We start from the raw sequence: 25,880 nt of genomic DNA on the forward strand, positions 1-25,880 counted from the left end.
CTGGAGATTTTGTAAGTGTCTTGTTGTTTTGCATTCAGCTTTAAGTGTAAACTCCTTATACGCTTGTCCTCTTTCTATATGGAATATAATTATGTCATGATTGCTGGCTTCAAAACAGCCACCATGGCCAGGCAAGTGTTTCATTAATCATTATTAATCACAACACAGGTCCACAGTAGGAATACTTCATGGTGGTACAGTGCAATACTACTCAGCAACTGCTGTTTTATGAATGAGATAGGTGTGCAGGTACACTTTATTTGGTACCATAAGGGTCCCATGCTTGTTGCCCATTATTGCTTATTTGCCCTTCAGCCCTACTTTCAGTAAAATCAGTGACAAAAATGCTTTTGCTCTATTGTCATGGAACAAAACTGGTTCTGCTGAACAGAACTGATAAGTGGAATTTTTTCATAGTGTATATTTCTAAGAAGCAATGAAGACATTATAAACCATGAAGGTTGTCTCATTTAGCTGCTATGAGATTATTCTGAAATTCATGTATTTAGAAAATTTCATTTAAATTGCATTTAACTAATGTTTTTGAAATTTGCTTTTGTGTCTGCTACAGAAAGTAAATGTGTATAGCATGGCAAATACAGAGGAAACTTGTTTTTCTCTGGGTCATTAGGAAACGTATTTTAAAAAAAACCTCACTTTTTTCTTCATCAGTATGAGGTAGTAAGTGGAGTTTTTCAAGGAGATAAAGTTACTTTAGCTGTGTAGATTTAATGATTTCAAAGGAAAGTACTCCCAAACTGCATATCACTATTTGCAGACAACTTGTAGTTCTGTTTAATGAAGCTTTTTTATCTTGCATAACTTACAAGAGTATGAATTTTACATCTAAAAAAAAAAAAATCTGTATCTATTTCTCCTCTGTGACTTGTGTGAGAATGAAATGAAATATATCTGAGGATGTGAAGAATAAAATTGTGTGACTGTTCTAGAAAACTCCTAAAATCCACCATAAAAGCTAACATATGCACACATCATCATCTTTTTAAATGATCCACAGCTTTTTAAAAAATAGAGCAACAACAGAAATATCTCTACCTTTAATATGAGTTTAATGTAATATGCATAATTGTTAAATCTTATAATCATTATAATCCATTTTTATTTTGGTCTCAGCAGACACTTATGGGAATATAGTTTCCTTGTTTATGATAACCCTGTTCACTTTCAACTCCTTTGAGTAACTTTATTCAAGTTTCAATTGAGTTCAAAGATAATATTTCTCCTCACTTTTGGAAATAATCTGTTGAATGCTACTGGTAAACCTTAGCACCACCGAGAAAAAAATCCTACTCGATTTCAGAAATACCATCATTAAACTTCTCATTTATCTGACCTGAAATAAAAGTTCTGAGAGGTCGCTTGTGACTGTGGTAGACATTACTGTGGGTTTGTTCACTTTGAATTTGAAGAAAATATGAGTTAGAGTTTTAAATTTACATCTAGAAGAGATTATAAGAGTCAATTTTCAGCAGTATATTATTTGGGACAAGTGCTTTTGAATTTGTTGGGAATTCTTCACAAGTTTCTTTGGAAATGTTTTGAAAAAAACTGTTGGAAGCAATTTTATATTTATTTATTTTTCAATTTGATCTTAAAAAGAATTTAATTAGATCTATAAAGCATATGTTTATTTCAAGAAAGGGGTGAGGTATTTTGAACTACCTTCTACATGGATCTGAGCTTCTAGTTTTTCAGCCATATCTTAAATAAGAATGCATAGGTTACTTTTTCTATATTTGGTTGGTACAAACTGATGTGCTCTTTTGAAACATTTTACCTTCTACTGTAATTTCAATTCCTCTCCACACTATTTCTCTTTACCATGCATCACTGTTCTGAGCTGTGCCTTCAAACCCACAGGTTCACATAATAATGTATCTTGAAAACCTCTGCATGCCTGTGCATTTGAGACTAGAAAAAAATTTTTCTCCTTATGCCCTCCAGCCTTGCAACTGTGTTAAATATCTTCTAATTATTACAGGATAATTATGTAGAATTAAAATGTTGAGGAGTATCATGAAATTATCTCCATCAGATACTTCCAGAAACACTCATCAACCATTCACACGATTCTACCTTTAAAACGTCACATATAAATCTGTTCTGGTCAGGTGCAGAGATTTAGGAGACAAGATAGTAACTTTTCATTTGGTTATTAAAAGATAGTTAGTACTCATGAAATATAGCCGCGGTAAGTACTGGTGATTTAAGAGTAGAAAAAGAATGGAAGGAAATGGTGATGAGTTTGAAGCCTGTGTGCAGCAACAAGTTCAGGTCTGCAAGTCATGTCAACACACATCCATAACTGTACTAAAAAGGTCTGATGCATGTATCAGTGTCGTATACTAATGTGGCTGTGCTTTCCCACCACTGCTGGCTTGTTCTTTACAGCACAGAGCAAGGACAGTGTGCTTGCTTGGCTGCATGTCCAGCTCCACATCATTTTCCTCACACTTTAAGTCCTAACATGTTAGAGCATCTCTACAGGTATGGCCAGTGTATGTGTACACATCAATTCCAGAGGACTAGTTACAATGAGTTTAGGACTTCCAGAAACAACACATCTGCTGCCAATCATGATGCAAATGTAAATGCAAATCCAGCTTGTCTGGGTTGCACAAGATGGCTTTGAACCTGCTGATTAGCTATAGAATTTGAAGACAGTAAGCGTGACAATTTCTGCAAATGCTGGATTTAAGGCTCTTGTACCACACAGTATTATATGCATTTATTTCTTTGTGGGAGATCCTGAAGAGAAATATGATGGTAACTCTGGGGACCTACTATTGACAATTGCCAGAATTTGTTTCCTTCTGATCCTCTCAACCTCTGACACAGAGACAAAACCTACATATGTGCTTCTGGATAGTAAGTTTAGAATGCAGAAGAATGCTTCTCCATGTTTAAACTGAAAGCAAAGCTGTGTAAATTACTGAAGAGAGTTTTTAGTAGCGTTTACAAGTTTTCTTTGATGGTCATGAGAGAGAAGGGGAAGGAACTGGTAATATTGTTTCTTCAAGAATGACGTTCTGCTGATGGGAACTTGCAGTTTGGTGGGTTTTTTTCCCGCTTTCCCTATACCATATGGTAAAAGCAATTAACTCTAGATTTTTAGATGTAAGGATGAAGCATTTAGTCAGAGTGAGACAGAATGAGGCCTGCAAGTGCTACTTAAGATTTACCAAAGAATCTTTATTACATTACTATGAATGATCGCAGTATTTGTAACAGCATTACAAAGTTTATGCAAGAACAAGCCCACTTAAAGGAAGGCAGAAATCAATCCAGCCTGAAAAATAGGAACAAAATCCCATCCTGGTCTAGCACCTTATGACATAAATTCTTATTCAGTATGAGCTAAAAATGAACTTCAGATTGATGAAAGTCTTAGAGAGATTTATTTGACATAACCAATATGTGCTATCAAAGGGAAAAAAATCTTGGATCTATCCCTGTCTTACATAAACAAACTAAGCCTGAAGATGCCGTGTTCACATTTAAAAAGGTTCCTTTCTCTCATCACAAGTTTATCTCCAGGGGAAAGGACATCCCTACTTCTTATAACATTGACAAATGTTGTTCTACTGAGAGTGTTCATTTCCCTCTTGAGATTGTTTTGTTATCAGTAAACTTTAAAAGTATCTTCCACAGCTTCCAGGTTTGGCATCTGATAGAATTAACAAAATCTTTTTCCTAAAGTGAAGTGTGAAGGGGCATGGAGGAACATGATTTTTTGTCCTATGGGACTTAGAAACATATATTTATATGCCAGTTTTTGTGTCTATCTTGCCCTTTGATTTTGGGCAAATAATTCTATTTTAATACCCTATACCATGGTTTCCCTGTTTTAAAAAGAGAAAACAGCCTTTTTATGTCTCTGTGACTTGTAGATGAAAAATAGAACATCATGACAAGAGTTGTCTTTGAGGGTGAAGGCAAATTACTACTTGTGGACTTCTAGATTATGAATTTGCTTAATACTTGACAATGCTAAAATGCTAGCACTCCTTGTTCCCCTAGCATTTCTCCTATATGTAGGAAAAACACTGAATATTTGAATCCCTAGTTCCAACAAAGAATTGGATGTATAGCATCTAGAATTATTTGCTCCATTTAATGCAAGCCAGGGATCTTGGCAGGTCATTAAATTGTGAGTACCGTAATATATTTAAAAGACAAGTCAAAATTAGCTTCCTCTTTGTCTGCAAATTGTATATTAAATCTGGTTAGAATTCCTCAAACCTCCAACCTTAATTTATCAATGCAGTGATTCACATGTCCTTTCATTCTTTGTTTTGACCAGTGGTTCCCATGCAGGAGATAACAATGTATGTGCTACTGTCACAGGATTCAGTGGAATTCAGGGCTGTTAATGTGCTCTGAATGTCCTTAGTATAGAATCAGGTTATCTGTAACATAAAAGGTGTTTCTGTGTGCCACCATTATTGTGGGAAGAGGCAAGAACTCTTTTGTGTTCCTGGAAAAGTACAAGGAGGCTTAATCATTTCTGAAAGAGCATACCTAGAAAGGAGCAGCTGCTGGGGCTGAATGGCCATTCCATGAGCTATGTGTATCCTTAGCAAAGAGGTACTCACTCCCTGAGGAGTTTCATAGAGTTGCCCAAGGAAAAGACAGCTTTTACTCAGGGAAAAATCTGTGCTTGTTCCATTCACTGAATTCAAGCAAATGTTGATCACACTGTGTCATGTATGGTAGGGAAATACCTTCAGGTAGATTAGATGCCTTAAAGTGGACTGAATTAAAAAAAATAGCCTTTTCTCTTTGTTCTGCAATTCCTGCATCACATTCAGGATGCAAACCTTTCATAAAATATGATTCTATGATTCCATGATTCTGTGTCTCTTGACTGCCACCACACTGTAAAGATCTGCTGAGATATCTCAAAGAAATGGCCAACAGAACTGTCATACTTGGCCCTAAAAACAGTGAAGCCTGTTTTATATCACAGATGTTAGCATCATTTTATACTCATGTTATATTCCCATGTTTATACCCAATAACACTCAGCTGCTGCTTGCCACCTTGACCACTTACTCATCTCGAAGCCCCTGGGAAGCAGCGTAGTGCAGTTAACATAGGTTAACTTTAAGTTTGTTTTAAACTGTGATCAGTGGATTAGGTCTGCTAGTCTTTAGCATGATAGCAGGGTTGGAGTAAGAGGTGGATTCATGGATTTGTATTAAGGAGATTTGTGTCAGAAAAGAATTTGATCTCGGAATAGAAATACTCATGAGACCTTTTTTGACACTGGATTAGTGGGAAGGGGGTCAGGTTATGGAAAGGTCTTGTTGGTTTATAGCAGGAGATGCCTCCTGCTGGGTCTGAAGCCAGGAAGAATCTTGCTGTCTACAGCCAACACACAAATACCTGTTCTGAAACATTCTGGACCAGTATAAAATAGGTAACATTGGATTTACCAAGATCAGCCAACAAAAGGATAAAAGTCAGGGAGAAAGATATGGAAGACCTGGGGCATAGTTTTACGAGGTAGACTGAAAGGAAAAGCTGTATTTTACAAATTTGAAGAGCAGAGAGGGTTAAGTTTTGTCCTTTGCAGTTAAGAAACAATATGGTGCAATGCTGGAAACTTCTACTCGCCTATGCTGAGGGACCAGATGGATAACTGCATATGTTAGAGAAATGTGCAACCTGGATCTGTGACTCATTATAGGATTATAGTTTGTGAATTTTGTGTTCCTGGCAAAAATCACATATAGTTAAAGTTCCAAGAAAGAAAAGAAAGGACCCAGGTACGATAAAGCCTTTGACCAAAGATGTACTTCTTGGGTGCCTTTAACCTTCCTTCTTTTCTGAAATTACTTTCTTCCTCATTACATTGTTTGCCAAACACTGACTAGACCTCACAGAAACATCCTTTTAACATGTGGACTTGCAAAGTCTATCTTTTTACACCTGCAAAAAGATTTGCAATATCTAGAAGCCTTCTTTATAGCCATTACTATATGTCATTGTCTTAATGAGTGACACCAGCAAAAATAACTTCTTCAGATACTTCATGCAATTCTCCACAGTTACAGTCAAATGCTCTTCACCAGATCATAAAGATTTTTTATATCCCCACCCTGATCTTTGCTTAGGTATCGTATTCACTTATCCAAACACTGTTTGCTTTTATTTCTGCATATTGAAAAATCTTCAGTAAGGTCTCTCTACATGTACATAGTCTGCAATGAAAATATTGATAGTGACATAAAATAAATAATAGCATTTTTAATAAAAGCTTGAAGAACAATTAAAAAAGTGTGTTAAAAGAAAATCAGGTCAAGGAGAGAAAATAAAAGCCTACATTCCATGGATTGAAAACTTTGAGATATTTATTAATCTGAATTGATTCAGAGTTCATTGGTTCAAGAGAACATTTTAGAACACTTCCTAGATTCTGTCACTAAATTTCATTCACTTGTGTGACTTATTTTTATTTTATTTTATTTCATTTAGAAAGCAAGATTTAAAAATGGACTATTAGCTGAGTTTTTGCAAGCCATATTACAGATGGGATGAATGTTTATGACTGAGCTATAAATCTCTTCAAAACAAAGTTCACAATAGAATTATTAAAGCAACATTAAATATAACAGCATGAACAATGCTTCTATCATAACAGCCTCATCATAATTCAGTAATAAAAGGCAGTCAATACCTCTGTTTCATTCTTATCTTTAACAAAGAACATTTCACAGTAAAAACATAGTCTTGACATTACTAAAGTGAAATAAGCTAGCATTTAGAAAGAATATTGATACACTGTGTAGATGTTACTATTGTACAGAAGCAGCACAAGCATAAAACAGTCTCTAAAAATACAGAAAAACAAGCATATGGGTTGTAAGAAAAATTGGCTGTCAGCAATGTTCTCTATTGATTCTTCTGATTAAAATCTCTAAGTGTTGATCTATGTGGTTAAAAAATAACCATAGTGAAAAAAAAAGGATGCATAAAACTTAATTTTTTTTAGCAAAACAATCATTTTGGCAGTCTACATGGCCCAGGGATCCTATTTTAAAAGCAAAGATTGAAAACTTTGGGAACCTACAAGTACAGGAATAGCCCACATCCTCTAATTTGTTTTAATGAGAAATAAAATATGATTACTCACTGTTGGGCTGTTGGCACTATCATAACAGAAACTGTACTTTTTTTTTTCTGGATTGAGCCAGAAAACCAATGAAATAAGAGGTTTATATGGGAATAAAATAGAAGCTGCTGTATGGTGTGATGCATGACCAAAAATGCAGTGAGGAAAAGGCTGAAGTGTGAGGGTCAAGTAGGTTGTGTGCATGATACACAATTTGACATTAAAAAATCTGTGTGAAAGAATGGGTGTGGAAGAATTATTTGAAAGGGAAACAAGAACCCAACCCAGAGTTATATGCCAGAAGAAAAAAAAAAAAGAGAAAAAAGGATAAAAAGAGCCATAAATTTCTGACACTTCCTTTTTCTTGCTTTCCTCTGAGAGCAAGGCTCTGTGCTCATTGGGGAGGGTTGTAACTTACAGCTTTTCATGTGAGCTTGGACAAATCAGTCCTATATCATTGTTCAAACTTCAAACAAGAAAACTTGTTCATTTTGAGGCTTTTAAAAAACCCATATATTTCCATCTACACCTGCTTTTAAGTCCCATGTTAAAATAATAATATCAAAATATATAACAATACACCAAAGTCAGGAACTGTTAAAAAACGCTCGGATGGCCGTCACTGGAAATACTTCATTAATGAATATGTCACGTGGTGGGGACAGAACGTAAAGTCCTTTTACCTATCAGCACCATTACTTTCATAGCTTTTTAATGGGGAGTTAAATGAAGACATCAGAATTCTTCCTTTTAAAGCAGTACATAAAAAAAAGAAATGAAAGAATTAACCAGTTGCCTCCAGATGTTCTTGGAAGCAAAGTCAGTAATATTTGAGAGAAAATGAAAATGGCAACCTGCTGTCACAGAAGGCAGTGCCTGAGAAATTGCATTTCTGGAGCAGGAAAAGGCAGGAATGCTGTGATCTGTGCGAGAGTGTCAGCTGGAAAAATGATGACTTCTTCACCAGAACTTAAGCAAAGAAGAAGGTCATGATCTGTCTTCCTGATTTACATAACAAACTTAAGTTCTGACATTGAAATGATGGACTTGTTAGAAAACCAGGATTATCTGGACTACAAATAACAACCTCATTACCAATAAGCTCATTTATTTGTTTTACCAAAAAATTAACTTGTCTTTTTAAATAACAGAAGACACAAGCAGTGAAAATTGTGTTACTCAAAAGCAAATACTAATATACTGCTGGTTAGATTTAATTTTTTTAATGTAGATGTTTTGAATTCTTCCTTTCAGTAAGTTTTAAAGGAGATTTTTTCTTTTCTAAATTATTATTTTATTATTTTAACAATGCTTAATGTAAATCTTAATCAGGATTTAGCAATTATATAAAATAGAAAGATGTACTTCTGTTCTTATGAAAAGTTAAAAAAATAGAAGACGGTAAAAGTTTGTTATTGCCGGTGTTTTTTTTAATTATTCTTTTGAAAAAAAAAAAAGATCCTCTGTCTTGTTAGGAAACAAACAAAAATACAAGTGTTTGTAATAAAAATGATGTAATTAAATGGGTGGCAGAAAACATCTGTATGCTAAATATACAGATACATATGAAACATAGATGGAATCGAAACACAAGTTTTTGTGCGGGTGTGACGGTGAATATGGCTATAAAAACAACCTTTCAACAAAAGTGGGCCAGCATAAATATCCAGCACAAATCACAAAACATCACTAATTGCAAAATGCACACTCTGATACAAAATACAGTAAATTTTATTTGCCTCTTCTGTCTGTCATGTCTTCTGTTGTACCTTAGCAGTAAATCATGGCTATATGCAGTGATTTCTTAGCCAATGACTGATGATTATTGTAAGCAGTATTATCTAATGCAAATAACATAATTTTGAGGTATTTCACTCCTGTATTACTTTGAATTCTTTAGCAACAACAAAGTCTATTTATAAGTGCCAACAGTAACATAATATTTTCATTTGTAACTGTACCAGCTACATATTGCTTGGGTCAGAATAAAATTCTTCTCAGAGAATTTCTGTCAAGCAATTAAGACATTTGCTTTTAGTTTGGAGACAAAAGCTGCACAGCTCCGATTTATTTAATTCCTACAGCCATAGTGACTGGCAGTTCTAAATAAACACTATTAATAAATCATTAATCTGTAACTAAAGACTAGGCTCTTTCTGGAATATTTGCCAAATGCTTACTTCAGGAAATCTCACTGGAACGTCTGTCATTCTCACAATTACAGCAGAGAGAGAAGACCGAACGTTTCAGACAGCTAAATTAAAGCTTGAGAAAACAGGCAGCATATTGGTTTTGAGACTGTAATAACTTCTGTGTTATTTACAATAAGAATTCAAAACAACAAATCTCAAAATGACAAATAAAGAAGGAACAAATTAGTTGCTGATTCAGTTAGGTAATGGGGACCCATGGCAGTGTAACGAGAAAAGATCCTTACAAGCTATTGGGGGACAAAAATGAAAATGAAAATGAATAGGAAATCTGATGTATTTCTACCTCCCACCTCAGCCTCCAGGTTTCAAACGAAGCCTGAAATGTCATTCATGTAATTATTACCATATCAGGTTGAAAGCGATTTCAACTCAGCTGATTTGATTGTGCATTAATGGCTGCGAAAAGAAGATAAGGAATGTGCAGGGTAAAAATAGCCACCCATTACAATAGCAGCAAATGGGGTCAACTTACTAGATAACCTTAAATTCCTTGATCATTTAGGTGGTTTTGTTTTTTTCATTTATTAATGGTTAACACCAAATATGAACGTGGAAATAAGCTAATTGAAGCCTTTCCTGTCAACCTTCACCTTCCCTATGTGACTGAATAGTGACTAACTCTTTTTGAGAGAGTTTACTGAATCTCAGGATGCTGATGATGGAAGGTATCAGTAGCTGCGTTTCTTGCCTGTCAGTGATGGTTGCGAAGGACAACATGTGGCATACTTTCTCTTCACTGGAAAGTGACAGCTGACTTGTAATCTGTCAGCAACTGCAATTTAATTCCAGCAAAATGAAGAAAACAAGAACTAACACATTGGTTACTGCTTCAGCCAAGAGTCTAAAAGGGCCTCATTGCCAGCTATTGACCTGGCAGAAAATTGGTTAGTGTTGCTGACAGGAGAGAGCCTGGAGCCACCAGCCTCTACAGAACAGTTCTTTTCCTCATATATTTCAGCATTTCAGGGAATCTCTCAATTTATTGTTTTTCTGACCCTCTGTCATGTACGCCTTTCCTTATCCTTACTATATAAAACATAAGACTTGTATTTTACCCTACAGAAGTTCTCCCCTCATGTTTGCTTTCTAAACTACTGCTTACATTTATGTTGGGAATGAATTTGCAAAAGCCGCTGTCACTGTCTAATGGCTCCCTATGTGTGTGCTATGGTCTCCACATTTTGTTTGGACTGGATTGGCTATATCTTGCCTCTCCTTTGACTTCACTGGGCCTAAATAGATACAATTAAAATACTTTGTCAGAATTTCTCTGTAATTATTTATGAATACTTTCCATTGACCTGCTTACTGAGAATATCTGGATGTTGGTCAAACAGGAAAAACAGGCAAGAAGGGAAGCAAGTTTAAGACATATCTTATTTAAGCAGTAAAGAGGAACCGTTAAGAGAAAAATCTGAACAAAAAAATCCAGTGACCAGAGATACATGAAGACCAAAATGACTATAAAAACACTTTAAAAGTCCTCTCAGGTAGTAGAGACAACCTTTGAAAGGTTGCTCTGGAAAACCAGACCGGCTGAGCAAGCTGGAGTGGTGATCCTCAGGAAAATAGACTATTGTCTTAAAACTCCTTTCTTCTTATGTTTTGTTCCTCCTTAAGTAAATTAGTAAGAAGAATTGGTATGGAAGATACGGTACTCAGACTAATTGATTTGTGAAGTTCCTCCAAAGGAGTTACAAAGACAAATAATTCCACTATTCTTAATCAAAGCCAGGCTGTAAGAAACCTGTATGTGCCTTGATAAGCTAAGAAATAGAAAACCAAGCAGGATATATGACATTGAGCAGCATGACTTCGGGGGGTGGGAGAGATGTCTGAGAGGAACACCACTATAAAAAGGAACTGAAAAGAATTCAACACAGTAAGATTTCTTTCAACAACCCCCCTCACATCACCTCCCCCCTCGAATTTGATGGGGTATTTTTGAAAAAAACCCTATGCTTTATATTTGTTTATATGTGTCTAGTGAAACGTCACTGATGGAACACCTGTTCTTAGCTACATACATGTCCAGAAGAAAGAATAATTTATTTGAATGACTAGAATTGCTTAGTTCTGTTTGACTTCATACTACACTTGCCACCCTTATTCTTGGCAGTAATAATAATAGTAACTGCCAAAGTAAAATTGAAATGTCATCAGTTTCATCCTACATTCTGTAATCTTAATAGTGTATAGAAGTAATATCATTTCTTATTTAATTTGTATGAAATAGCAAAGAGGTGTTTCTAAAATCTTTCTCTGCCTAAACCCATTTATCAATAAACATATAAAACCTTCCTTGACATGAATACTAAACACCTGTTCTCTAGTAGTGCTATTAGGTCAGGTAGAAACTAGAGAATTGGCACTGCCACAAAGTGTGTTAGGACATGTTTAAAACATTGTGCTCTTAGTTTCATGTATAAAATATGCATTTGGTGGAAAAAAAAAAAAAAGCTACTAATCTTGTTTATTCTTCAACTATAATATTTTGGCAGAATAAATTCTAATTTGCTGATTTATAGGATCACAGTGAATAAATGGGTGAGTCTGCTAAAATTTTCAATATAAAAACTTCCCTCTTTTTGTTTACAAGAGCGTTACTTTTCATTTTGACAGAGAGTCTTTTAACTTGAATGAATTACTGTCCACAGAAATGGCTGGGCAGGGAATTCATAATTGGCTACTTAGTCAGTTGGTTACTTTGAGTGTGAAATAAGGACTGTCTGTGAAAATGAAATCCAGCAAAATAATGAAACCACAAATTAGGCATGTCACATCTTAATAAACAATGATGTCTAATTATGAAAGAATCTGTACTTACTTGCCAAGTGCAAAACACTCCATCTTAACAGTAGTTCCCCTTGCAGCTGTAACTGTGTAAGGAAAATGAACTTCAATTTTTGGTTCATATTCTCCCATCGCACCTAGAAAATAAGGAATGTTGAAAATATGAAATATCATCAGTTTTCCATTTGCTGAGATTATCACAGAAAAACCCTATCGCTTGCTTTTTGAACCTGCCCTTCAGTAAAGCTAGTAATTGATGGAGATAGCCTTGTCTGAGCTGATATGCTCTGCTCAGGTCCAGTACATATTCTAAAATGCTCTTCAGAGTTACCAACAGCACAACAGTGAGCTTAAGAAAAAGGATTTATTTTCTCAAACATGGGTTAATATTTACATTTTGAAAGATTAAAGCAGTCAATCAGTTTTAGAAGGGTGAGAATTTTCATAGACAAAAACTTTGTTTACTGGTGCAGTGACAATTATGACAAATAAATCAACATATCATGCTGTGTTTGACTGAGTACCTTCTAAGCTCAGCAAGAAAAATTCAAATGATGTAGGAGCATTTGTGTACGGAGATACAAACACAGATATGCAGACACATACAAAGTTCAGTTATTTCCTTTTCAGTGACCCTTTTAATTTGGGACATGATTAATTTTATCAGGACAACTGTACTGGCTCTGTGTGGCAAGGTTTTGGTAGCGGGGGGGTGGCTTCTGTGAGAAGCTGCTGGAAGCTTCCCCTGTGTCCAATACAGCCAATACCAGCCGGCTCCAAGACGGACCTGCCGCCGGCCAAGGCCGAGCCAATCAGCGATAGTGGTAACGCCTCTGGGAGAACAGATTTGAGAAGGAAAAAAAATTGTTGGGACACAGAAATGGCAGCCAGAGAGAGAATGAGAACATGTGGGAAACAGCCCTGCAGCCCCCCAGGTCAGTGCAGAAGGAGGGGAGGAGATGCTCCAGGCGCCGGAGCAGAGATTCCCCTGCAGCCCGTGGGGAAGACCATGGTGAGGCAGGCTGTCCCCCTGCAGCCCAGGGAGGTCCACGGGGGAGCAGATCTCCACCTGCAGCCCGGGGAGGACCCCACGCCGGAGCAGGGGGATGCCCGAAGGAGGCTGGGACCCCGTGGGAAGCCCGTGCTGGAGCAGGCTCCTGGTAGGACCTGTGGCCCCACGGAGAGAGGAGCCCAGGCTGGAGCAGGTTTGCTGGCAGGACTTGTGACCCCCCGGGGGACCTGCGCTGGAGCAGTTCATGAAGAACTGCAGCCCGTGGGAAGGACTCACATTGGAGAAGTTCATGGAGGACTGTCTCCCGTGGGAGGGACCCCACGCTGGAGCAGGGAAGTGTGTGATGAGTCCTGCCCCTGAGGAGGATGAAGCAGCAGAAATAACGTGTGATGAACTGACCGTAAACCCCATTCCCCGTCCCCCTGCGCCACTGCGGGGGAGTAGGTAGAGAATCCGGGAATGAAGTTGTGCCCGGGAAGAAGGGAGGGGTGGGGGGAAGGTGTTTTGAGAATTGGTTTTATTTCTTATTACCGTACTCTGGTTGATTGGTAATAAATTGAGTTAATTTTCCCCAAGTTGAGTCTGTTTTGCCCGTGACGGTAATTGGTGAGTGATCTCTCCTGTCCTTATCTCGACCCACAAGCCCTTTGTTATATTTTCTCTCCCCTGTCCAGCTGAGGAGGGGAGTGATAGAACAGCTTTGGTGGGCACCTGGTGTTCAGCCAGGGTCAACCCACCACAACAACACACTTAGTACTGTAAGATACAACAAGAAAAACATTTAAGAATGTGAAACTCAATAGAGTTATATGAAATTTGATGTCGAGTGACTGACAGCTTTGGAGCATCACAAGAATTTAGAAAATGAGAAATGAGCAGGGAAGGGAGACAGGTTTTACAAGCCGAGGTGAGAGGTTTGTATTTGGTATGACTTAGAGGAAATGACATAATCAGCATGACAGGAGAAGAATATGACTGTAACAGCTGTGTTTGGTTAGACAGAAGATGGGCTACTGGGGTAAGTGATACTCGGTAACTAAAAGCTATATTAAACAAAGTAAGAATTGTTCAGATTTTTAGATGAGGAAAACCAAATAAAATCTGATTTGTGGACACAGTAGCAACAAGACAAGTCTAGTCTAAATTTATAAAAAGCAGTGAAGAATCTCCAAAGAATCCTAGAGCAAGCAAATAGGAACAAGAGAGGGAAAGAAAGGAGAGAAAAGAGGTATCTTATGCAAGAAAGAGAAAAGAAAGGAGCATAAGGAGGAACATGGAAGCAGGGGAATAAGATTTGCAGCTGAGAGACCAGCTGGCAGAGATAGATGGAAAAACAACCCACAACTTATTAGAGAAAAAAATAATATATAAGGCTGAAATGGTAAAACATATACTTCTAGCCCTTCAGTTGTTCCTTGTGGGACTCAGGTGTTTCCAGTCGGGCTGTGCTCTCTTCCTTCCATTGTCCCACAGGCTCCTGCAACTTAGTTCTGGGAGGAAGTCTAAACATGTATGCATTTAAACATGTCTTTGGGGGCTTAAGTTTAGTTAGAAAATCTAAATGTGTCTGATATGTGACTTAAATAACAGAAGTAGAAAGAATAAAATGCTTTTAACTCAAACAATGTAATTCCATAAGTAATGTGGCTTTATAGGTAACAGTAGATTTCTTTTTAAAAAACATAATCATGCAAGTATTACATGTACTAGCAATAGTGACCCATTTTTCCTCAAAAACATGACTAAATCAATGTTTTGACATTGCTTTGTGAACCTGTGGAGAAATACTGCCCTTTGTATGAAAAGGCAAATTCTGAACCATTTCTGTCATTAAAGCTTAAAAGATATTATTTCGTAGAAAAAGGAAATTAACCTTTGTGTCCTGGGTATTAAAATAAAGCCAGGGCATCAACCAAATTGTAGTCAATGAAAATTTTCCCTAGCCTAGACTGAAATTATTCCTAGTCTAATCTGGCATAAAAAATATTTTCCCACAGTTTTGTACTGTGTCAATAAATTTCATAATTTAATTACACTCCTTGTGACTTCTTTTACTGCTTTCTGGCGCTTTTTTTTGTGATTATGAATACCAGTTTCTGATTCATCTCAGTTGAGTCATTCATGATTTTATAAGATATGTCATATCCCCTTTTAGGTGTGTCTTTTACAGACCAAAAAATTCCAGACTATTAATCCTTCCTTACAGTGAGTCTTTAATAAACTTGTGATCATTCTTCATACCCATGTTGCACTGTTTCAAGTTCCATTCTATCATTTTGAGATGGGAAGATGAGAACTGCACAGCAATAATGAAGCTGTAGATCTTTCTATCACAGTTTTTTTTCTTGGGTTGGGTTTTGGGGTTTTTTTGGTTTTGTTTGTTCCTTATTGCTTTCCTCATGATTCAGTTCTATTTGCCTTTTTACACGTGAGCTCATGTTCATCCCCAATGGCACCCTAATCTCTTTACTGATAGTATCTAATAAAGGTATCATATTTTTAGGTTTAGGTATTATATAAATTTGTACCGGGTGACATTATTTATCACCTATCCACTCTATTATCACGATATCCTTTTGCAGCTCTTCACGGTTAGTTTTAATTTTAACTATCCTTAATAATTTTAATAATTAACAATCAACAAGTTTTCTAGCTCTGTGTTCATTTCCCTTCCAGATCATTTATGTGTTGAATGGTGAAGTCCCAGAAAAGTATTCTGTGCCTTCACTGGCAATCTCCCAGTTCTCCAAACTGATCAGATACTGCTACAACAGGTGGATTTTTTTTATCTGTTGTTAATTCAAAATGGGGCTGTCCTTCAACCCCTTTGAGAATTTCATTTTTTGGACAGCCTTTGATGAGCGACCCTGTCAAGAGCTATTTGAAATGAAAGTACACAATGTTACCTTGACCATTCCTATTCATATTCTCTCAGATTCCTCAGGAAAATTGTATACAGATTGAAGCATGACTTCCCTCTTTAAAAGCTGTGTTCATGTTATATGACTGTATGGTAAGATTACTGTATGGTAGTGTGATAAACACATTCCTACTAATTGTACTTTTCTATTTATTTTCTACCAAAACACTTGACACAAAAGTCAGACTTACTGGTCTATAGTTCCTCAGATCTTACTAGGAGTCACTTATTTTAAAAAAGCACCTTTTCTACTTAACGCCCCTTCTGGGCCTGAGGCCTGGTGAAGGAAAATGGTACATCCTGCTTCCTTCTGCATATGGGTTTGGCCTTGGGGATTTGTCAGTATTTGTAATGTCAATATTTCTTCTAAAATGTCTTCTATTGAAACTTCAATTACAAGAACTTCAGTCTTGATAGGGGAACCTCCCTAAGTTCCCTTGTAGTGAACACTACTGAAAATAGTTCATTTAGGTTTTATGAAGCAGTCTCATACTCCTGACGTGTTCCTTTTAAATCTCTGACTGTGCATACTCACTGACAGGTTTTGTGATTGAAGGAATTTTAAAAAGTTTTTTTTTTTTTTTTTTTGCTTTTGTGTAAGACTTTGTTCCTGAAAATCATTGTGTTGAATTGTCATATACTATTAAACATTTGCCTTTTTTAGCCCTGAAAAACATGCAACTTAAAATAGGATTAAATTGTTCTTGCCTTTAAAATAATACAGTACTTATCTGAGGGACAATACTATCTTTCAGATCTTATGTTTTTAACTTACATTAACTCCCTTTAGTAGGTGCAATCTGTACAAGCATTGAATGCTCTTTGTGAGTCACGCCATCATTTTATATTCCTAATGAAATGCCGATCTACTAAAGCTTTGTACCATGTCCTGTTCTTCTGGGTTATTGTTACACTAGCAAGCGGCACGCCTGCAGCAACTGGCAGAAAAATGTAGAAAAATTACTGAGCAATTGCTTTGTGTCCCTATGAAAATTAAGAAACAAAAGTCTATTATTGCAAAGGGATATTTTTCATCCTTATTATTTACGATCTTTGAGACCAAGGAAGCCATTACAGTTGCATAGACATCAAGGGAATTATCAAGGCCTTACCTTCCCACGTTACACTATAATTGCTTTGCTATGGCTGTTGTACCTCCAGGCTCTTTATCTTTCCCAGTTTCTGTTTTGGTCACTATAAGTCAGTAATGGTAAAACAACCACCATCTGCATTTTCATCAAGTTTTTTGTTCAATTGTATCAGGTGCTAAAAGGAACCTGAACTTTTAAGAAATATTGAGGCCTTGAGTTATGTGCATTAGAATCAATCTCTCTCAGACTTATATAAATGACTCTTTCAGAGCTTTGGTTAAGACCATAAAAAATTCTCTCAGTCATTTTTTATTTCCAGTTATCAAACATGAAATATAACAATAAATAAAATTGATCAGCACAGAATAAAAACATAATATACGATTTTCAAGCGGCTAACAAATCACAGAGCTCACGTGGTCTGAGCACTATAGAGGAACAGGGAGCCGTTCTCAACGCTACTGCGCTCTGCCTTCCCTTGAAAATACCTCCTTTCGGACAATCCTTTACCTCCCCAGAGAAGCCCCCCATGATTCAGTGTTCCTTAGGCTAATTAGTTAGTTTACTACACTCCCTACTTCACAAACTGTGCTTTTCAGCTGAGTTCAGATCTGGGTATGAAAATGCTGAATTTGTAATTGGTATGAAACACACTGCTTCAAAATAAATCTAATTTATCACATCTTGAAATTTTGTCTGGGATTAAAAAAAGAGGTTAAAAGCCAAACTTTTCTCTTTGTTTAAGTAAATCTTACCCCTGGGCTTTATTCTGAAACAAGTCATCCCACCTTACATTTCCCAGTCTCTGGGTCTCTGTCCTTTCAGTGTGTATGAGAAGGAGAGCTCTCCACATTTCTGTCCATTCTGCTCCTGAGATGAAACACTAATAACGCTTCTGTTTGTTGTATCTCTGATTACCGAAAAAGGCACTGATTGAAATGACTGAACATATCCCAGGACTAAGCAGAGCTTGCCTTGTTAGAATTAATGGCCTGTTAGTTACACAGGCAGAAATGGAGTTCAATATTTACAGAAGAGATGATTTCCCTATTTCCTCCTTCAGATATTTTTTTACAACAATGCAATTATCACAGAGCTATTATTACATATTCTCCAACTGAGGTAAGGAAAAATCTTCATAAAATCAGCTTTAATTTTAATAAGTGGTTTCATTTAACAAGTTGTTCCTCTGACTTGGCTGCAAATCTGTGATTTGAGTTCAAATCTACACTAACCAAAGCATCCTATGAACCCTTAGCTACAGTGTTGTCTGCATTTCAGTTTTCCATCAAAAAATAGAGATGACACAATTCACTAAATCACAGTAATGTGATAATCACTGATTGTGAGGTGCTTACATACCACATGAATAGATGTAATAAAATTTCAAACATTTACAGATTTTACTACAGCTAAAACTGTTTACATTATCCCCTGTGGGCCATTTAATGGAAATGGAGAATGGAATAAAGTAGCAAGATCAGTTTCTGATTGTTAGTCCTTTCAGCTAAGAACTAGTGAAAGAACTACAGACAGGATAGCAGTCATTATCACTTTGAAAAGGAATGCTCTACCTCTTCATTTAGCCTGCCACTCACTCTGTGACTTTTACAACCTCAAATGAAGAGTGTAGAAAAATTGTGAGTCTATGACTATATCCACACAAGAAGGCTTTTTGCCTTCATGGGGAAAAAAAAATCAGACAATTGAGAAATCATGGCACATCATCTTACTCCAGCTATGTAGAGGGTAATGCTTCTGTTCCATTAGTCTTTCAGACATTAACTACCCTCTTGAATCTCCCAGAACATAAGATTCCATGATGGCTCCTTAAACCCTTTCAGCTAAAACGATTTGGGTTTGTTTCAAACTGTTTAAGTAATAGCTCTTTAACTTATGTCAGAAACTAATTTTGAATGGAACAGGTTACAGGGAATACTTGAATGAGTGGCTGATAAGCTTTTAAGACAGCAGCTAGAAAAGAATATAAAGTTCCTGGCTAAACATCATCAGAGTGCTAGGGAGAATATGAAAGCCACAGATTTCCTCTACTCAGGAGAAAGATTAGGCACAGATTTATACTTGCCATTATTTTATTAGCAAAAGATACAACCCCCAGTGATTATGAGTGTTTGCCTGAGAGCTTTGGGTGAAGTTCCTGATCTTAATCAGATGGTGCAGCAATGTTAATCCAGTTCTCTTACCACATGGATAGTGCTCTAATCACAGAATTATTGGGCATTCTTATTGGTTTGGATGTTCCTCTCAATTTCTGGGAAACCTCTTGAGGAGTGATGAACTTGTCCTGCTTTCTAAGAATTTTTTAATAATTTTACAGATCGGAAATTGAGTTTCCTACCACACCGTAATTATGATCTGTTGTGTGAATATGTATCCAAACCCAAGAAAATTTTGACTAAGAGACTATGGCAAGAATGTTCATGTATAATTTCTTCTCCTATCAATAATCTGTGATGCAAACTAGGGTTGTTTATCGTGTCGGTCTTTTTGTGACAAGTGAATATTTAGCCTTTTCCCTGAAGACCTGCACTATTAAATGTCCCCAAATATTTATTTGGAAGAGAGAGCTCTGAATAGACACATTTACAGTGACAGTAAATTCACAGCATAAACCAAATTAATTCGAATATAGTGATGATACCCACCATTATATCCTGACTGCAGCAGAAATTTTCAACGCATTGGGAAGAATTTATTGACTCACCTGCTATTAATCTTATTCTAAATGGAAGTACCAGCACCTGTCGTAAGTCTCTAAAAGTTTACTGTGGGTATGTTTGTTTTATGATAACTGTCCACAATACTCCTTCTACTTAGAGATCTCTTAGCCAAGTTTTGAGGTATAAATTTATCCTTTGAGAAGCTCTAAAAATGCTTATGTGAAATTGCATTCTGCAATGCACTGAACACTAAAGTACCACCAATGTTTTCATATGTTACTCAGAGAGAAAAATCCTATCACATATCACTGGATGGAAAGAAGTCTTTACCAGAATCTATCCTAATATCAAAGAAAATTTAGTAATTCAGTTTCTGGAAAAAAATATCTTAATGAATACACCACAAGAAGGGAACCAACTCTTCTTTAGTTTACAACTAGGAGATAAACTGTTCATGTATTTCTAATTATGGAGGTATAAACGTAGAAGAAGGTCACATTTAACCGAAACAAAATGTTTAACTGAAGCTAAAACAGAAGTTTCCTCTTCCCACTTTAAAATCCATCTTTATATTATACTCCACTTCACTAGTTCAGCAGTTACTCTCTGAACTCTAGAAAGCCCTTTCTAGAAATAGTATTCCTGTCTCGAAATATTTTTAAAGTGAGTTATTTATAACTAATAAATGTTGTGTATGTATGTCATACATACAAGAGAGATTTCTACCTCTCTTAAACAGCAAATACAACTAAAACCACTTCATTCTCAGTTGTAAGTGGGTGTGTTATGACTGAAGTAAAGGGAACTGGGGCCAAACCCTAGGGACACAAAAGCAATGAGGTGAGCTCGGAATAAGCAATGAGGGGAGCAGTGGTATTTTCTCTAGTTCTTCAAACAAGAGGCCACAATTTCTAATCTACAGTTTGGGCTGCAGAGATCTCTGTTTACCTGTGTTTGAAAACATCAAGCGGAAACTATGACCAAGAATGTTGGCTCTCTTTATGTAGATAAGTCTTTACTGAGTCGTAACTTAGACTTCAATCCATCAAATTTCTCATGTACATGTAATTTAGCATCTAAGCTCTTCTGTTAAACTCAGCGCATCTGGCATTGGATGAAACCAAACTTCACCCTTTGGACATTCAGAGATGAATGAGTGAGGCCATCTGAATGGCTTGTATACAACATTCCAGTACAAAGATTTGTGCATATATCGTTGTATGGAAACATGATAAACTGAACATTTTCACTGACTATGTATTTATATAATTTTTCTGAGCAGCCATACACATCAAGAAAAATCAGGACTCCACTACACTAGACAACATGCCATCTTGCTTGAGAGGTCTAAGAATATGAGTCAACAAAGAGCCAAAATAACTATCATTGCTTTTTTTGTTCCATTTTGTTTTTACAGGGGAGGAGATTGTGCTGAACTTGGCACAAGAAATCTGTGGCAGATTTCTTTTAGGCATTGCTGGCCAATGTTTATTGTTCCTCCTTTCCAATTGCCTGCTGTTCATCCAGGTCAGGCTTACAAAAGCTATTCTGAAACCTGAAAAAATATTATTTAATCATCTAAATGTTTCGGAGGAGGATTGTATTTTCATGGGTTTCCTAATTATCTTCCTGATGGCATGTTAACAGTTCTTGAAGAACTTAATTTATCCTATAGTAAATGATATAATTGTTTGTACTTCAGATATGACCTTAAGCTCCATTTTTCTTGCAATCTGCACTGTTCTTCTACAGGATGAAAACAAAATATCCCCTTTCCAGTTAGGTACCAAAAGTGTCAAAATTGTTGTAGTGTCCAGAGAGGAATTTTTCATTTGGTTCTGATCAATTAGAACACAAAGTGGTGTTGCTCTAATATTCACTGTTATCTAATTAACTGGAAAGAGCTTCCTAAATGGAAAATGTTTTTCAGTTGAGACTCTTCATATAACCATGCAAATACAAGTACCTATTATTTCCTCAATAAGAAGGATCAGACTAACACTAACATTTCTCCTCCATTAGCAACAACTATTGAAATACCCATTGTTTTAGACCCAACAGCAACAAATCATCCCTGTTATAAACTTACTGCGCTCCTAATCTCAAGTAAAATTCCTGTTGTTCACAATCAAACTATTTCACTATATTGACAAGAACACCAAACTAACACGTCATTCTTATTTGAACATTATGCCATATCCCATGATTGAAAAGCAAGCAGTTACTTGTGAATTTGTATCTGAGATGCTGAGACAGTAAGATACATAATGTTAGGTATGACCATTCACAATTATAAAGGTTATTTTAGTTATCAGTTTGCAAAAATTTTAATTTAGTCACCATTAATTAAAATATTACCAACACACTTTTGTCTGAAATCTTAATAGCTACAGTTCGATGCAACATCATTCCTAATCCTGAGTTGAATTTAGTGGAACATTTTTTCTCCAGTTCATTTATTTTATGCTTTGTATACTCTGTATATGGATCAGTTAACTCTTTCCTTTGTATAATAGTTTCATAAATCATCACGAGGAGAAGCAAGATAAGAAAACATGAGTGCAAAAGATGTGCAAGATGATATATGTCTAGAATCTTAAATTACTTTAGCTAATTAAAAAAAGCAACAGCTTCATTTCCAGCAGATAGTGTTTCTATAAACTAGTGGGAAAACTTAGCAATTAAAACTCCTTGAAAGAGGTTATCTTAACAGAGCTCAAAGTAAACTAAACTCAAAGCAAAGTGTTTCATAGTGTAAGAGATCTTGTTCTACACTGAATGCTGGAACCTAATCTTTTCCAAACCTTTCCCAGTTTTCCTCCTGAAATAATCCCCTGGGTTCAGCCCTTTTAAATTGTCAAAAGACCATCCCAGGATGTTTTTTCTAGACTTTTTTTAGGTTAAATCTTTTACAAATAGTGTCTTTGAACTTTTGTGTGTTGTTTGATAGTGCATTTGAGCCATGCTACAATCCTTACAAAACACACTGTAAAGGGTTATTGCATAGGAGCCCTCCGTAAAACTTCCTGCCTACCTATAGATTTTCAGAAAGGACCACTGGTGCTGACTGTAACAGATTTTCTAAATGGAATGATTTTGGAAAAAAAAAAAAAAAAAAACCAAAACAAACCCAAAACCAAACAACATCACCCCCCCGCCCCAATCCTGACTTTTATCCTATTATCTTTTACAACCTTGCAGTGGGGTCTAAGCACAAGAGCCAGAACAAAGCAGACAAAAAGTGTTTCTTTAAAATACCTGTAACCCACAAAGGATGTATTTTTACTAGAGAAAAGCAGAGATTGTGGGAAGTCTTTTATTTTCAGTGTCATAATGACCTATCATTAAAATATCTCACTACAGTTTTAGGGGAGAAACATGTTTACTACAGGACTAATGGATGTCCAGGGACATTGCCATTTTATCAGCCTTCCCCTGGAGCAGACTCTGCGTAGTTTGATGTTTCTGTCAGTGTTATCTGTCTTTGTATACCACTAGAGATCAAACTTGATTTTGCCCAGTTTGGCTCTGCTTGAAAAAAATCAAAGTAGGATTATTTCAGGTTTAAGGTCTGTCCCAGAGTATTAGGAGGAGTTCCCGCAATTTCCAGCCAGTCTTGCATAGTTTTTATGGACTTGCACAGTTCAAATATGAGATGTGACTGGACACTTAAAAATGTAAATTAGTGATCTTGCAATATGACCCACATGAAAGAGGCAGCCTACAAGGTTGGAAACTCTAGAAAACCTGTCAGGATTAAGTCACAGCTGGATAAGTATTTTCAACTCCCATTACAATCCAGGTATGCTTTGTGTCTTCTAGAATTCAGCTCCATATGAATAAACACATTAGAAGACAAAACTAGTAATGCAAGTAAGAAAAAAAAATATCTGTGCATTTCTGGAAAGGGGAAAATTGACAGATCATAAACATTAGGGTTAATCTTTAAGCAAAACTTTTTAACGCTAATTATCAGTTAATTAACAACTATCAGTATTCTTCAGGGATGGAAATAGTCTATGTCTGTGAAACTGTCGCTTTTGCTCTATCTTTATTTTTATGTATTATTTATTACCTTATTATTCTATACTGGCCCTTTTTATTGCTTAATTTCCACCATCAGGGAAATTATTGTGACTTCCTCCAAACTTTTGTTAATGATGGGAAAGAGATCTTTAGATAACCCAACGATGTTCAAACAACATATCCTAGAGTTCCACCTGAATAAACACATGCAGAACACATTCCATCATGGAAAAGTAGAAATTAACTTCCTTAATACCTTGATAACTATATATTCTATCATTATGTGAGACTATTAATCACATAGAATTAATCAATAGCATTAGGACAGACAAGAATCCGTTCACAGAACTATAATGACATGGAAAATAAATTTAAAGGTCAAGGTCTGCATTCAGTTACATGAGAATACGTCTGGTCAGATACACTGACCTCTGTTGAGGTATAAACTAATTTGCCCTAATGGAACACACTAGAAAGTATCCTCTGATGTCTGAAATTGTACAGGTTCTCTTTTCCCTGGAAATTTCACCATAGCAAAGCCACTAGGAAGTATCTACACGGAGATAAAATGAAGAATTACTTAATTCTCTCCTGTACAGTAATAATGTTAAAGTTAACATCTTTTCAAGAGAAATAAAAAAGATTAAAAAAGGAAGAAAAACTGGAATAAAAATGTGTGAACTTGAAATAACTGCCTTATGCTATCAAGCATCAAAGATTATTTATCCCTAGGTTTCTATTTCCTAAATTTGAAGACGTTTTCTGTTGTTTTTATTAGTCAAGATAATTTACTGCTTCCAATCAGTATCCAAGCCTACAAAGATACATTTTAACAACCCTGTTTATCATTTGTAAACAGTTATTAAATAATTCCTCAAACTTTCTAATGCATTATAAAGTCAGTTAATGAAATTATGTATAATTTTTTTTCCTGATAAAACTTTTTATCTCCTCAGATAGAATTTTAGAGTGTTTTTATAACTCAGCTTGAAGTGAAATTGAATTGTATGAAATGACTGATTGTCAAGGACATCTGAACAAATGAGGTATTCATTTTATTCAGAATCCATTGAAGGATTTCTTGATGTTTTTATTTAATTTGCTTCATATCAAGGAGTTAAGCTCCCCTTTGAGACACATCACAAAAGAAATAAAAGATTAATAAAAGGCCAGGAAGTTCCTACATTCTTGCAGAGTTTGACAGAAAGCCTTAATATTATTCCATTTCTTCCTCATAGATAAATAGAGACCGATGTTGTCATAGGAGTACTTTTTGTCACAAGCTGTCCAGTTCCCTAGGTACCAGTATTGTTTATGTATCAAAATCCAAGAATGATGATAAATATATCAAGTAGAATATTTCTAAGTTAATGATACATGTGTCCAGAAAATACAGACTATATAAATTGTTTTATTAATTCAGTGCCATTTGTACAAGCTGTTTAAAACCACAAGCTCTTCCTCTGGTTTCTGACCAATGTGCTGACTGCGTAGGATAATGTCACTTGTGATGCCAATCGTCAGAACTCAGAAAGCTGTATGATTTTTAAACTTAAGTGAATATTTGAAAAGTTGAAAGTGATTCAATTCATTTTATAATCAAAAAGCTTAAAAAAATCCAAGCCATATTCAAAATCATAGTGTCAAGTAAATTTTCAGGTACTTGGATATTTGTTTTAATGTCATTCTTAATTTCTCACTTCCTTATTAAAGTCCATCCTCAGCTGTTTCTTTCTCCACAAATTACTCTAATTTTCTTTAACTCTAATGAACACCTCTTTATGACCGGTATATTATCCCACATTTTGGAGTATAATGTATATATATTTTTAAAATTTTGTCATTGCCCTGTAATATTTGTCAATGGACAAGGCAATATAACCTAAAGCAATTTCTATCAAAAAGAAAAAGTACAGTACCATTAATGGAATATTTTAATTGCGATCCCAGATAGTTTTTAAAAGGCCCATATTACTGCATTCTGTGGAGGAGGCAGAACAAGGTGG

The 25,880-nt window shown here is 35.9% G+C and overlaps 1 protein-coding gene across 3 annotated transcripts in view; it reads right to left on the minus strand.

Moving 5' to 3' along the window:
- Positions 1–25,880, minus strand: part of CNTN5 (contactin 5) — a 673,487-nt gene that overhangs the window by 148,772 nt on the left and 498,835 nt on the right. For all 3 annotated transcript variants that reach the window (XM_030042492.2, XM_030042491.2, XM_030042493.2), the window contains one exon: positions 12,179–12,281. In XM_030042492.2, the coding sequence (XP_029898352.1) occupies positions 12,179–12,281 (103 nt within the window). The remainder of the gene's footprint in view (positions 1–12,178; positions 12,282–25,880) is intronic.

Source organism: Aquila chrysaetos, chromosome 19 (assembly GCF_900496995.4).
Source record: "Aquila chrysaetos chrysaetos chromosome 19, bAquChr1.4, whole genome shotgun sequence".
Classification (NCBI taxonomy): Eukaryota; Metazoa; Chordata; class Aves; order Accipitriformes; family Accipitridae; genus Aquila; species Aquila chrysaetos.